The 14,080-nt window shown below is 35.9% G+C and overlaps 1 protein-coding gene across 1 annotated transcript in view; it reads right to left on the reverse strand.

Annotated features, from left to right (window-relative positions):
• Positions 1-14,080, reverse strand: part of LOC111147976 (proteasome activator subunit 4) — a 112,503-nt gene that overhangs the window by 66,782 nt on the left and 31,641 nt on the right. Inside the window, exons 4-7 of the mRNA XM_022504290.1 lie at positions 3,952-3,996; positions 1,842-1,991; positions 641-704; positions 49-123 (exon numbers count right to left, since the gene is read on the reverse strand). Of these exons, the coding sequence (XP_022359998.1) occupies positions 49-123; positions 641-704; positions 1,842-1,991; positions 3,952-3,996 (334 nt within the window). The remainder of the gene's footprint in view (positions 1-48; positions 124-640; positions 705-1,841; positions 1,992-3,951; positions 3,997-14,080) is intronic.

The raw sequence follows: 14,080 nt of genomic DNA on the forward strand, positions 1-14,080 counted from the left end.
GTGCTATCAGTGTTACTGTATGTTGTATGCTCAAAAGTTCTTAATTACCTTTGGTACATACGGATCCCAATCTATGTACCCTATATTATCTGTAGCCAATCGAGCAAAGAGATTTACTAGTTGCTGAAAGTAAACAAATAAAGAAAGAGATAAGTAAACACACTTGTTATTAAGTGTCACAGTCACATCCCCTATCCATTTCTGGTTCTCAGCTGCCATCATTAGCACAACTTACTATACGGTTTATGACTCATTTTTTAAAAATCTCTGAATTCTCATTTCTTGTCACCCATTTAAAATCAAATGCAGCTAAAATACTTATTAAAAGGGAAATGACAAAGCATCATCCACAAAGCAAACAGAAGAAATTTTAATCTAATAAGCATTTAGGAAACATCCACGATGTGTCTAGCAACATGCTAGTGATAATAGGAAACAACAGTCTTACATTTCATATATTTCATAATACATGCACATGCTTCTAGGTATAAATAAAACCAAAAGAAGTGTCTATTTTTGTTAGAAACAGCAAACCGAATTTTAAAAAAACAATTACAACATTGCTAAAAGCCAATTCTAAGGAACTGAGGTTACTTATCAAATGATCTGATAGCAAAGAAGAAAAAAATAGGATACTCACCCCCTCCCACTGTGGGAGATTTTGCACTGAAACCCAAAGGCCAATTAATTCATCAAACCAAAGTCTGAAGAAGAAAAATGTTGTTATGAATAGCAAGTGATTTATAGAAAGTGGTTCAAAGCCAGGTATCCTTTGCATTTTTTAATCTATTATTCTTACTGATAACTACACAACCTAGAAAAAATAATACTGAATGTTACAAACTTAATGGAACAAATGACTACTTCTGTCTGAATATTCCCCTTGCAATATATTTATGCTAGAGTCATCTCATCAAACCTCTACACTTCATTGTTAGAGGCACTTGGGTTGCTCAGCGGGTTAGTGCCCAACTCTTAGTTTCTCCTTGGGTCATGCATGGTCCTGGCACTTTTTGTGTTTTTAAGAAGTCCTACTTTATTTTTTCCTTTCTTTTTTTGAGAGAGAGAGCACAGGGGAGGAGGGGCAGAGGGAGAAAGAATCTTAAGCAGGCTCCACACCCAGGGTGGAACCCAGCACAGGGCTCAATCTCACACCCTGAGATCACAACCCTGAGCACAAATCAAGAGTGTCAAGACGTTTAACTGACTGAGTTACCCAGGATCCCCTAAATATTTTCATTCTAGGATTTGCTATATACTTAAGAGTCATCTAGAGAAACCAGTTCTTGAAAACAGTGCAAAGACTAGAATGAGTAGAGAAAAAGAATTCTACAAAAGACCTAAGAAAAACAAGTGATGAGTAAAACCAAGTTTTCGGAAAACACTTTTCCTTTCCCTAAACGCCACACAATTTAACATTTCTTACCATTGCCTATTTACTGATATTTTCTACTTCTTTTTGTATTTTTTATTCTTTCTCTCTTGATTTCTTAAATTAAAGCCTTTAGCTTTACTTTTTCTTTTAAGTCATCTCTATACCCAACAAGGGGCTCAAACTCACAAACCCAAGATGAAGAATCACAGGCTCCACCAACTGAGCCAGCCAGGTGCCCCATTAAGCCCTCATATTTGGCTTGACATACAAGCATTATTCGCTCCTCATTTACAATCTTACGTTTAACTTTCAGCCTCCACACACTTCATGTGTAATCAACACAATGGTTGAGTTAGTCAATTTTTATTTACTTATTATTGCTTTATGAGTTGGCTTACATATCTCCACTTCTTGTTCTATTCTATAATTTGTCAAGACAGATCGAGAGATAGATAGATATACTTACTTAAAACCTTTATGATGAAGTTCTGGAGGAAGGGAGGTAGGAAGAAATATTTCAAAATAAGTTATGGCCTTTTGCATTGTTACATCAAAAGGGCACATCAAAGGCCGCCATTCTTCTAGCATCTCAGCTGTGGCATCTGCTGGAAAGTATCTAATAAAAAAGAAAGTATTTATTTATCTGATCATTGGCTAAAAGGTCTACATCATCAACATATGACCAACATATGACCAAAAAAGGGGGAGATAGGGAATGGATTTCATAAGGTACAATATACACTACAAATGTCAAGTAAACTTAAACACACTTGTGCGACTCAAAAATAAATACCCGTCATACTAAAATGTAAATTTTCTTCTTGTCTATAGGACTTTGAAAAATGCTATAAAGCTGATATAACTCAAAATACAAAGTCACTTAAATTACCTACAAATTTATACATGGTGGTTGTATTTTTTTTCTCCTGTGTGCTATATAATAGCAATATGAAAAAAATCTAGTCACAGAGAATCCAGTCTATATAAGAAAGGGATAATCAGTGAATGAGAAAGAGAACATTAGCCCAGGCTTATTTGGATGAACCATTTACTCTCACTGTACCATAGAGCTCTCTTATATATAAGAGCTGACTAGACTAGATTGTCTGGTCCTACAGGTGCAAACATTCTGCAAGTCTATGAAATGGGCAGGAGAGCCCCTGGGGTACAGAATATTCACAAAATGGAAATCTGAAGTGTACATCCACACACAAAACAGAAATAAATGGAAAACGAGGACCCATGTATAATTACCAAATACCCACTAAGGAGGTTTAAAATAACAAAAAAAGCATATGACAAATTCGGATTTGGGCATGGCCAAAAAAAAGTGAGGGAACCCTTTCAAATACACTTGTAGGTTTGGGCTACATGTCACATTATTAATACAATTATATCTCTGTCCATCTGTATTAATTAGAATCATACTTCATTCATTAATGTGAAAAATAAAACTACATTTCTAGTAATACTTCTTTGGATTCATCAAGCATCAATGTACCAGGTCATTAAGTCACCAGTTGGAATAATTAAAAAAAAAAACAAAAAAACACAGACTTTAAATATCTCATACATCAATTCTCCTTCCTAATTTTTCAGAGTCAACTGTTAGCCTTGGGTGTTCTATGAATTACCCAAGAACCTAAAAACCACTAAGTACCCCAGTGACGATGAAGTTTCAGTTTCCAGTGAGGAAACACATGCCAAGAGGTCACTGCGTAGCACGAAATGACATAGCTCATTGGTGGCTTATGACTCAGGTTAAGTCTTAAGCCTCAATCTTAAAAGGGAAACTATATCCTAAAAATACATTTGCCCAAGAATGAGAATATAGTAGGTCAGCAACAAATACTTGATTTATAAAACCATTTATAACTTTAACTCATATTATAAGAATATGATAAAATAGAAATTTCCATTCAAAAGGAATTCACTGCATCCATACACAGCAGGATAAGCAGTCTTAGAACAGCCTAATAATAGTTCAAGCCCATAGAACTGGGTCTTTATTTATTTCATTAAGCTCTATGCTCAACATGGGGCTCAAACTCCTAATTTCAAGATCAAGAATCCATGCACTACTGACTTAGCTAGCCAGGTGACTCAAGTCCATAGAATTGGACTTTAAGTGATTAAAACTAAATTCAACCCATATTATCTTTAAACATCAGAATATGGACTATTTCTGTATATTCTACTGAAAGAGAAGATATTTTTTAAAAAGTCTGCACACCTTGTCATTATTCACATTTTACTACAATACCTATAATGCTCATTTTGGAAAATATTTTTGATCTAATGATATTCCAGGAAAATCTTTCAAATAAAGACAATTATATATAAATTATGGCATTCTAACTTCATAATAAGTAACTGACGCCCACACCACTTAAAAATTTTTTAATTTATAAATGAAATCTGAATAATTCAGTTCAAGAGTATGATATATTGTGCCCAGTGACTAACATCACAATGTTAGAAACAATTTATACCTTTAATTTCCTCTTCAAAGCATACTAGGAATAGGGAAAAGCCCAGAGAAATAAAGAGGTTTTATAAATTGAGAAGCTACTTACGGTCGGCAGCTTTTCACGAGTGTTTTGAGAACATTTTCTACAGAACTAGGGGGAAAAAGCCATTTGATAAATTAGGTTGGTTTATTTTGAAAATGCACCTAATCCAATTAATAAATATCTCTATGAAATACTCACACATTTAAAAATTATCTGTGTACATGCAATAACTAATCCTTCTCTTTCATACAGACAGGACTTTTAAAGATTAACTACCTAAACGCTGCAATCTACCCTTTTCTTTGCCCTTGGTTTGCTCATTCTCTGTTCTAAACTAAAGGAAAGAAGACTGGGAAAACGACAAATCATTTTCAATCTTTACAAAGTAGGCAGCAATGATCACACTTAACAGCACATCAAGAAGTATGCTCAGTGACTTAAAACTTCAAATACTAATTTTTATTTTTATTAAAGTGTATTTACATCGAAACACAAACCACAGACAAAATTTGGTGTGCTTATATCAGCAACTGCCAGAAACTAGTTTTCTGTAACCGATGGTGAGAGTTCTATAACCCTACAAGGTTACTTTCCTGCCAGCAACAATTATCAAAAATACCAAGAGCCATCTTTTTGACCAGCTACTTAGAAAGTTAGTTGAGTAACATTAAAAAGCTATAACTTATTTTCCAACTTTGTAGGTGGTTCAAGTGAATTTAAGAAAACAATGTAATGTAAGGGGGCGCCTGGGTGGCTCAGTCAGTTAAGCGACTGCCTTCAGCTCAGGTCATGATCCCAGGGTCCTGGGATTGAGCCCCACATGGGGCTCCCTGCTCAGTGGAGAGCCTGCTTCTCCCTCTCCCTCTGCCTGCCCCTCTGCCTATTTGTGCGCTCTCTCTCTGTCAAATAAATAAATAAAATCTTAAAAAAGAAAAAGGATTAAAAAAAAAAAGAAAACAATGTAAGTATTTGTATATGGATTTAAATAAACGTTTGTCTAAATGAAAAGGCCATTGTGTACTGGTTTAAACATACATGGCCAGAATGGAATATTTAAATTAATTAGATCACAGTCAAAAGAGATAAAATGCAAGTAAAACAATGGGCATAAGGTAATTTTGGACTGGAATTTTAAGATAAATGTGTGACTACTTACAGTATGATGTATACAAGTAAATAAAATAAGTCCCCAAATCTCAAGAAAAAAAATTATGAGGGGAAGGGTATCTTTCAGGCAGTGCTTCCACCTGACGCTTTCTCATTAAGCTTCTTGAAATTGTTAAGTCCAGAGTCTATCCAACTTCTCTGAAAACTTAAGAACTAATCTGTAAAGAAATTCCAAGGAATAACACAAACCAAACTCAGCACAAGTAATCGATTATACAACCAAGAGGAAAAACTATGATTTCATTATGAGAAATCCTCTCTAATTTCAAAACTAGTCTGAAAAAAATTAACTGAGGAGGAAACCAGACTACAACACATGAGATAATTCTAAAATAAAAAAGATGACCATATGGCCAGACAGACATGGGACATTTTCTCTGATTATGAGGGAGCGATTCTACCTTCTCTCATAAAAAAGTTAAGCAACTGAAAAACAATTAGTTTAGAGAACATCTAAGTGCCTGGTTAAAAAAGGAGTAAACTTCTCTCCAACTACATTTAAACTCCCTGAAGACCATAACTATGATTTTTACTTCCAGGTATTTCCAAAGTACTTTTAAGAGGCTCTATGTTGGGGCACCTGGGTGGCGCAGTGGGTTAAAGCCTCTGCCTTTGGCTCAGGTTGTGATCTCAGGGTCCTGGGATCAAGCCCTGCATCGGGCTCTTTGCTCATCAGGGAGCCTGTTTCCCTCTCTCTCTCTGCCTGCCTCTCTGCCTACTTGTGATCTCTGTCAAATAAATAAATAAAATCTTTTTTTAAAAAAGGCTCTATGTTCATATATATATTTATGCATATTTATATTTATTAATTTACAATACACAATAAACATTTTCTATCAGAGCAACAAAGAGCACAGATCTTTGGATCTTCTTTTCGTTTGGTCTGAAGAACCCCATTTAGAAACAACTTATAGCCGAGGTTTAAAGAACCATCTAGTTCCAAACTAAATAATAGATCAACTTAAATGCAGATTTAAAAGATAAGTCTAAAATTGCAAACTTTGTGTCCAAGGAAATAAGCAGAAGATCTGTAATTCTACCAGTTTCTAAAGTCTGTGTCCATGTGAACTTTACATTTATTTTACTGTTTCTGTGGCAACTCGTTTGAGAGTACAACACAGAAAACCTGCTGTTTTCACTGGTAACTTTTCTATTCTACCAACAAACTTTCATATAAAGTCAAAAATGATTCTAGGAAGCAGTCAAAAGGCTGCAGAGCTACTGTCTTCTCCAGTTCCCTTCACTCTTCAAAAGAACAGGAAGTTAATTATAATACTTCATAGCTGTCACTTCACTCATTAGAGGAATAGGGCATGTAGGAATGTGCTTTAGTTCATCTAAATAAAGTCAATTTCAACCCCTCCTTATATATAAGGCCTGTGCCAATGGATTTATGCTCTTTATCCAGAAAAGGGTACAATCTCTCTAACCTGTGATATCTGTATAGTGACCTTTTGTGATTCTTGTAATCTCTCAAGATGAAGGGAACAATGTTTCTGTTTAAAAATAAAATAAAAGGTTAAGGCTAGATGCTACTGGACTATATTTCAATAATTTTTAGAGGGAGTGAATAATCACTATGTACTTTCCCAATTGTTGGAAATTTACAATACTAAAGTGATTACAATTCAAAACACTTAAAAAATCAAAAGGGATCTACAGAAGGAATAAGCTTTGGATGGGTTTTCTCATACCCTACTTCCTCTTAGAAAAGGCATGTTAAGTTGAAAAGAAATCCATAAGTATATCATGCAATAGTTCACAACTTGGGCTTAGAGTCAGATAGATATAAATTTGATTTCCAATTCTGCTACTTACTCTCAGTTCAGCATTATAACCTCAGTTTTTCCATCTATGTAATAGTAATAATACCTACCTCTCAGAAGGCTGTTACAAAAATTAAATGAGATAATGTAAGGAAAACAGTTACCCGGCCCAGAATTAAGCATAAAAATTGTTAACTATAATTATTATTTCATACTATCCAAAACAAATTCAATCTCCTTAAGAACTAATATTTTGTGCTCATTTTGCTTTCACATTTATTTTACTGTCTCTCAACACTTATTAATTTATGATTTAGGAAATAACATCAACATAGGAAATTCTTCCCCCAATTTCCACCCCATTTATTAGGGCAGAAAATAAGTTCTTGTACCAGTTCTTGAACTCTTGTCCCAGTTTCAACAAATGACTTTGTGGGACTTTTCCTCTCTGGGCCACAATTTCCTTACGCTGTATAATGACATAAGTAAATACCAAATATGTAGCAGAGAAGTTTGAGGAAAGCCAAAAACCTTAGCCTCCAGTTACACCAGTTACTGAGACAGGAGACTTATATAAACCTGGAGGTTTATGCTTGCTACCTCCTTGGTCTTACCTAATTATCAGGGCAATATTCACTTCTCAACCAGAGAAATATACAGCAAATGATATATTCGAGATGAAAGTAGTATGGACTGCTCACTCATTGCCAGAATTCAGAATTCAGCTTCACCTGACAATTCTTGAACTAGGTTTTAGCTTCAGAATTATATTTGCTTTTTTTATAAATGAATAGGGAAACTGCAACAGTGAAATATTCTATATAACCTTTGCCTTAACTTCCTTGTAACTTCATGGTAATTACATACATGATATTTTCTTTCTTAAGAATGTACTTCATTTCATCCCCAAATCTCAGTTTTAGCTGCTTTCTCTATATCTAAACAAGCACAACCATCAGTTCATCAACACAATGCACCTTGTATCTAATTTTTCACAACCTAATACTGCATAGTTAAATCAGCCAGTACTTATTTTTCACAGCCACTTTATAAGAAACTAGGGTCAAGATAATTCTACCATAAGAAAGGTTTAAGTAAAGTATAATACGTTCATCACTGAAGTAGCATTAACATTGATTTTTCATTATAACTACTTTCAGAAAAAGTATGCCTCCATGGCTAGTGTTAAGAAGTTGTAATAATCCTGATCACTCAGGTAAAAAGAACATACATAACTGCTGAAAGTGATAATAAGCCTGGTAAGTGTGCACTAAGTAGTTTTAAAAAATGCTATAAAATGAGGCTCCTGGGTGGCTCAGTGGGTTAAGCCTCTGCCTTCGGCTCAGGTCATGATCTCAGGGGTCCTGGGATAGAGCCCTGCATTGGGCTCTCTGCTTAGCGAGGAGGCTGCTTCCCCCCATCCCCCTGCCTGCTTGTGATATCTCTCTCTCTCTGTTAAATAAATAAATAAATAAAATCTTAAAAAAAAAAAAAAAAAGCTTTAAAAAGAGCAGTTTCTAGAGGCGCCTGGGTGGCTCAGTGGGTTAAAGCTTCTGTCTTTGGCTCGGGTCATGATCCCAGGGTCCTGGAATCGAGCCCCATATCGGGCTCTCTGCTCAGCAGGGAGCCTTCCTCCTCTCTCTCTGCCTGCCTCTCTGCCTACTTGTGATCTCTGTCTGTCAAAAAAATAAAAAAAATCTTTAAAAAAAAAAAAAAAAACAGAGCAGTTTCCAAAGAAAGATCATTATAACACAGATACAACTTTTGGGAGAAACACTACCAAAGTCATTAATAAAAACTGACTACCTATTTTCACATTTCCAAATAAAAGTGAAAGTGGTATTTTTTTTTTTAAGATTTTATTTATTTATTTGATAGACAGAGATCACAAGTAGGCAGAGAGGCAGGCAGAGAGAGGAGGAAGCAGGCTCCCTGCTGAGCAGAGAGCCCGATGCGGGGCTCGATCCCAGGACCCTGGGATCGTGACCTGAGCTGAAGGCAGAGGCTTTAACCCACTGAGCCACCCAGGCGCCCTGAAAGTGGTATTTTTAAAAGAGCAAATAGAATGTCCCTCAGATAACATGTTAAAAATCACTCCATCAAAGCTGGTGCAGCCAGTCTGGAAAACAGCATAAAGTTTCCTCAAAAAAGTTGAAAATAGAGCTACCCTATGACCCAGCAATTGCACTACTGGGTATTCACCCTGAAGATACAAATGTAGTGATCCGAAGGGGCATGTGCACCTGAATGTTTATAGCAGCAATGTCCATAACAGCCAAACTATGGAAAGAACCTAGATGTCCGTCAACAGGTGAATGGATAAAGAAGATGTGGTATATATACACAACGGCATACTAGGCAGCCATCCAAAAAACTTCAATCTTGCTATTTGCAATGATGTGGATGGAACTAGAGGGTATTATGGTAAGAGAAGTAAGTCAGAGAAACACAATTATAATATGATCCCTCTGATATGAGGAATTTGAGAGGCAGGGCAGGGGGTAGTGGGGGAAGGGAGGGAAAAAAATGAAACAAGATGGGACCAGGGAGGGAAACAAACCATGAAAAATTCTTAATCTCAGGAAACAAAATGAAGGTTGCGGGGGCAGGGGGGAGGGATAGGGTGGCTGGGATATGGACACTGGGGAGGATACATGTTATGGTGAGTGCTGTGAATTGTGTAAGACTGATGATTCACAAACCTGTACCCCTGGAACAAACAAATCATTATATGTTAAAAAAAAATCACACCATTTACCTTATTAATAATCATGGGTTATTAACAAAATAACCATAAACTATTTTAAATTTCAACAGATCCTCAGAGAAATCACTTTCATCATTTCATTATGTTAAATTCTGCAGCTAGAGATCATTCTTGAGCTGATGATAGTAACTTAAGCTTAGAAATGTAGCCACATGAGTCAAGAAACCCCCAGCAGAGTAAGAACATGTCACTTCCATGTGTTAAACGGGGAACAAAGGATTAGCTATATCTTAGGGATAAGAACACCAAATCAAAGTACTTTGTCAGATCAAATGAGAAACAAATACCATCAAGAACAAGTACCACAAAAGGGAAATAATCAAGCTTCTCCAAAGGCAGATTAATATGATAAATGAAAATGTTTAATACTCTATGATCCCCTTAGAGAATAATATATTGAGAAAAACAGATCTTAAAAAATTATTTTTTAAAAAAGTAAATTGAGTTATCTAGGCTCAAACTGCTCATGATGCAAATATGTAAACTGTTAACATCAAACAACTCACAAAAGGCAAACTGACAGTGACAAAATTCAACAAATATATACACATACCAATTCAAATATGAATTGTTCATGCCCATCTGTAAAAGCTGATCTATGCATAATTCCTTCACATCTTGTTATTAGCAACAGTCTTCATTGGTAACTTGGAATATGCCACCCCAATTTAAGTGGATAGGACATCATTTTAGGAAATAAAACTAGACCCCTAACATTTAAATGCTTCTTACTTAACATAAAGAAGAAGTGATTCTTATGTTGTTATGAAGTTCAAACTACCTAACTCCTTTCCAACTGTCTTTTTTATTATGAAAACAGAACAAAACAAAACAAAATAAAACCCTAAATTTGTTTCTCTAGTAGAACCCAGGAAAAGAGAAGAGTGAAAAATGTCTCTTGCCCCTGAGGCATAAAAGGAGAAAGACAGAAGAAGTAAAGGAGGGAGGAAGATAAGGGAAAAGGAGAAAGGAAAGAAGAAAGTTAAATAATCCTTGCTCAAAGATACAGAAACAGCTTTTAAAATCATGTTGAAATGCAAGGCACCCTAAGCTGTACTTTCAAATAAACACATAAGGCACATGAGTTCAAGACTTGAAAGACAGTTAACAAATGAAGCAACCTTTCACTTTTGATTATAAAAATAGTAATCTAAAAATAGTATGAACACATGCAGTCAGCTGACAAAACTGTTTCAAAATGAGTCAGAATACATCTAAGATGAAAATACTCAAAGCAAAATACCAATGCCAAAAGCATGCCATATTGAAGGATTTTCAGGGGTTTTCTGAAATAAAATGTTTGTGAAGTTGTAACTTTATCCCTTGATTATAAACACTTGCTATACTTGTACACTAAATAGAAATGCTTAAAATTTTTATTTTTATTTATTATTTTAAATAAATAAAAATAAAATACTTATTTAAAATATTTATTATTTTAAATAAATAATAAATTTAATATTTATTATTTATATAGTAAAAACAAATATTTATTATTTATAATAATAAATTTATTATTATTATTATTATTATTATTATTTATCAGGATCATGACCTGAGCCGAAGGCAGACACTTAACCCATTGAGCCACCCAGGCATCCCACCCCCTTTTTTTTTAAACTAAATAGAAACTTAAGTAGAAGAGTATATTTTAAAATGTTCAAAATGATTCCCTATTAGAAATTCAGTGGACACAGAATAGCTCAGAGGAACGAAAACTAAAAAGTATTGCTGTATGTATGGCTGACTCTCCAACTGATTTCTCTAAAGTTTTTCTTTCTTTCTTTCGCCCTCTCTCTCTTTCTTCTTAAAGATTTTATTTATTTGAGAGAGAGAGAGAGAAAGCGCACACAGAGGGAGAATGAGAGGGAGAGGTAAACTCCCTGCTAAACAGAAACCTGACAAGGGGCTCCATCCCAGGACCCTGAGATCATGGCCTGAGCCAAAGGCAAACACTTAACCAAATGAGCCACCCAGGCGCCCCTCTCTAAGATTCCTGCATAAAAACTAATAAGACTACTAGATTTCTCTGATTTTAAAAACAAGGCAACTGTGATGAAAAAATTCCAAGAACCAAAGAATCAGATAAACCTTCAAAGGTGAATTTTTATAACTATACATAGCCTGACCTGAATGGAAATAAGGTAACAGGTACTCCTTTCAAAAGGTGGTAAATATCTGATAACAGTAAAAAGATTACAGAAGAACAAAGAATTACAATCCTGACAAGTGTTTTAAGTACAATTTTTAATTTTTTTTACAGAGACATTAAGTTTCTCACTTTGTCCTACAGGGCTGTCTCTCACCAAGCAAGAGCCCCTTCACGAGTGGTTCTAGATCATCAGGATTCTTTGTGATCCGTTTAAAAACACATTGTTTTTAAAAAAGAGTCTGCATCAACAGAGCTGCACTTCACAATGAGTACTCCAGCAGAGGCACACAGCCCTGGGTGTGAGCACTCCAAGCCACTGACCCAATAGAGTTCATCTTCCTGGAGCAGCAATTTTAGTCAACAGATACAGAGAAGAAAAATTTTTACTTATGAAAACATTACTTAATAAGCCCAATAAAGATATGAATGTTTAAAATAACGTGAAATTTCCAAGAAACTTCTCACACCAGACTGCTTTAAGAAACACTTGAGAGGGGCGCCTGGGTGGCTCAGGGTTAAGCCTCTGCCTTTGGCGCTCGTTGTGATCCCAGGGGTCCTGGGATCGAGCCCCACCTCAGGCCCCCGGTCTGCCTCCCTGCCTACTTGTGATCTCTGTCAAAGAAATAAATAAAATCTTAAAAAAAAAAAAAGAAAGAAAGAAAGAAACACTCGAGAGCCTTGAGGAAAGAGAAGGAGGTATTAAGTGGACAGCTTGATTGATAGTATTAGTACAGGAAAAAAACACACTAATTTGGAAACTAGAAGACCCAGGTCTTATAGAATTTAAAACAGGGGAAAAAAGGAAAGAAAAGAGCATAGAAAGAAAACATGAGGGACTGAGTAATGAGGCAGACAACTTTAGATTGCAGGAATACAAGGTAAGTGGTGGCAAATCTATGTGGCTGTAACTACATGGAGGAACATTTTGGAAATGTATGGGGTACTTTTTTTTTTTTTTTTTAAGATTTTATTTATTTGAGATGGAGAGAGAGTGACAGCACGAGCTAGGAGACAGAGGGAGAGGGAGAAGCAGGCTCCCCACTGAGCAGGGAGCCCAGTGCAGGGCTCGATTCCAGGACCCTGAAATCATGACCTGAGCTGAAGGCAACCGCTCAACCAACTGAGCCAGTCAGGCTCCCCTGTATAGGACATTTTTAATGATCGTAATTATTGGGGAGGACTCAATGAAACTTTAGTGATCCCAGTATATTAGATATCCCACAATTCATGGAATAGCCACACATAACAAAAAATTGTACAAGATGTTCAAATGTAACTGTACAACTACATACAGGTGAAAGAATTTTGACACTAAAAGTGAAGTGCTTTACCATTAAGTATTTTTTGCAGTTTTTAAAAAAAGATTTATTCATTTATTTGAGAAAGACCAAACATACAAGGTAGTTTGAGGGGGTTGGGGGGGCAGAGGGAGAGAGAGAACCTCAAGCAGATGTTGAGCCAGGGAGCCAGGAGACCTATGTGGGGCTCAATCTCATGACCCGAGATCATGACCTGAGCTAAAGGCAGACACTTAACCAACTGAGCCACCCAAGCACCCCAAGACTGAAGACTATTTCAACAGTCTAGAACCAACTGTCATTACACTGGCAACAAGCAGACATAAAACAAGCACTATCACAGAATTTCATTAGTAATTTTGTTGTTAGAATGCTTCATGTTACTATCATCCTTCCTGGTATGACACAAAAGGCAATTTATGTTGCAAAAATTAGACACTGACATTACTAATTTATTGCTTGTTAGTTTTCAATCTTATGGATTCTGTCCCCAGAAGGCCACTGCACAAATTCTCTCTGACTTGATATGTCAATGTTTTCCCCCCCAATTCTTCCTTTGCCTCTATTCCTTTCACATGTAACAATGTTCAAAAATAATGTTCTGTGATACTAAGTAACTACTGCATTCCAAATCATTTCATAAAGGATTACTGTGACACTGTATTATAGATAAAGTCAGTTTATCTGCAAGAATATAATACTTCCTTTCCTCCAGCTTAGTACTCTAAAAATTAAACTTACTTCCCTCTTTTTTTATCATATTTAAGTAAGTCATACCTATTGTTCTTTATCCTAGCACTGGGTTTTTGGGGTTTTTTTTAAAGATTTTAGGGGTGGCTGGGTGCTTCAGTGGTTAAGCATCTGTCCTCAGCTCAGGTCATGATCCCAGGGTCCTGGGATCAAGCCCCGCATCAGGCTCCCTGCTTGACATGAAGCCTGCTTCTCCCTCTCCCTCTCCCCCTTGTTGTGTTCCCTCTCTCTCTGTGTCTCTCTCTGTCAAATAAACAAATAAAATCTTAAAAAAAAAAAAAAAAAGATTTTA

The sequence above is a fragment of the Enhydra lutris genome, unplaced genomic scaffold (assembly GCF_002288905.1).
Source record: "Enhydra lutris kenyoni isolate GAN:26980312 unplaced genomic scaffold, ASM228890v2 scaffoldscaffold18, whole genome shotgun sequence".
Lineage (NCBI taxonomy): Eukaryota > Metazoa > Chordata > Mammalia > Carnivora > Mustelidae > Enhydra > Enhydra lutris.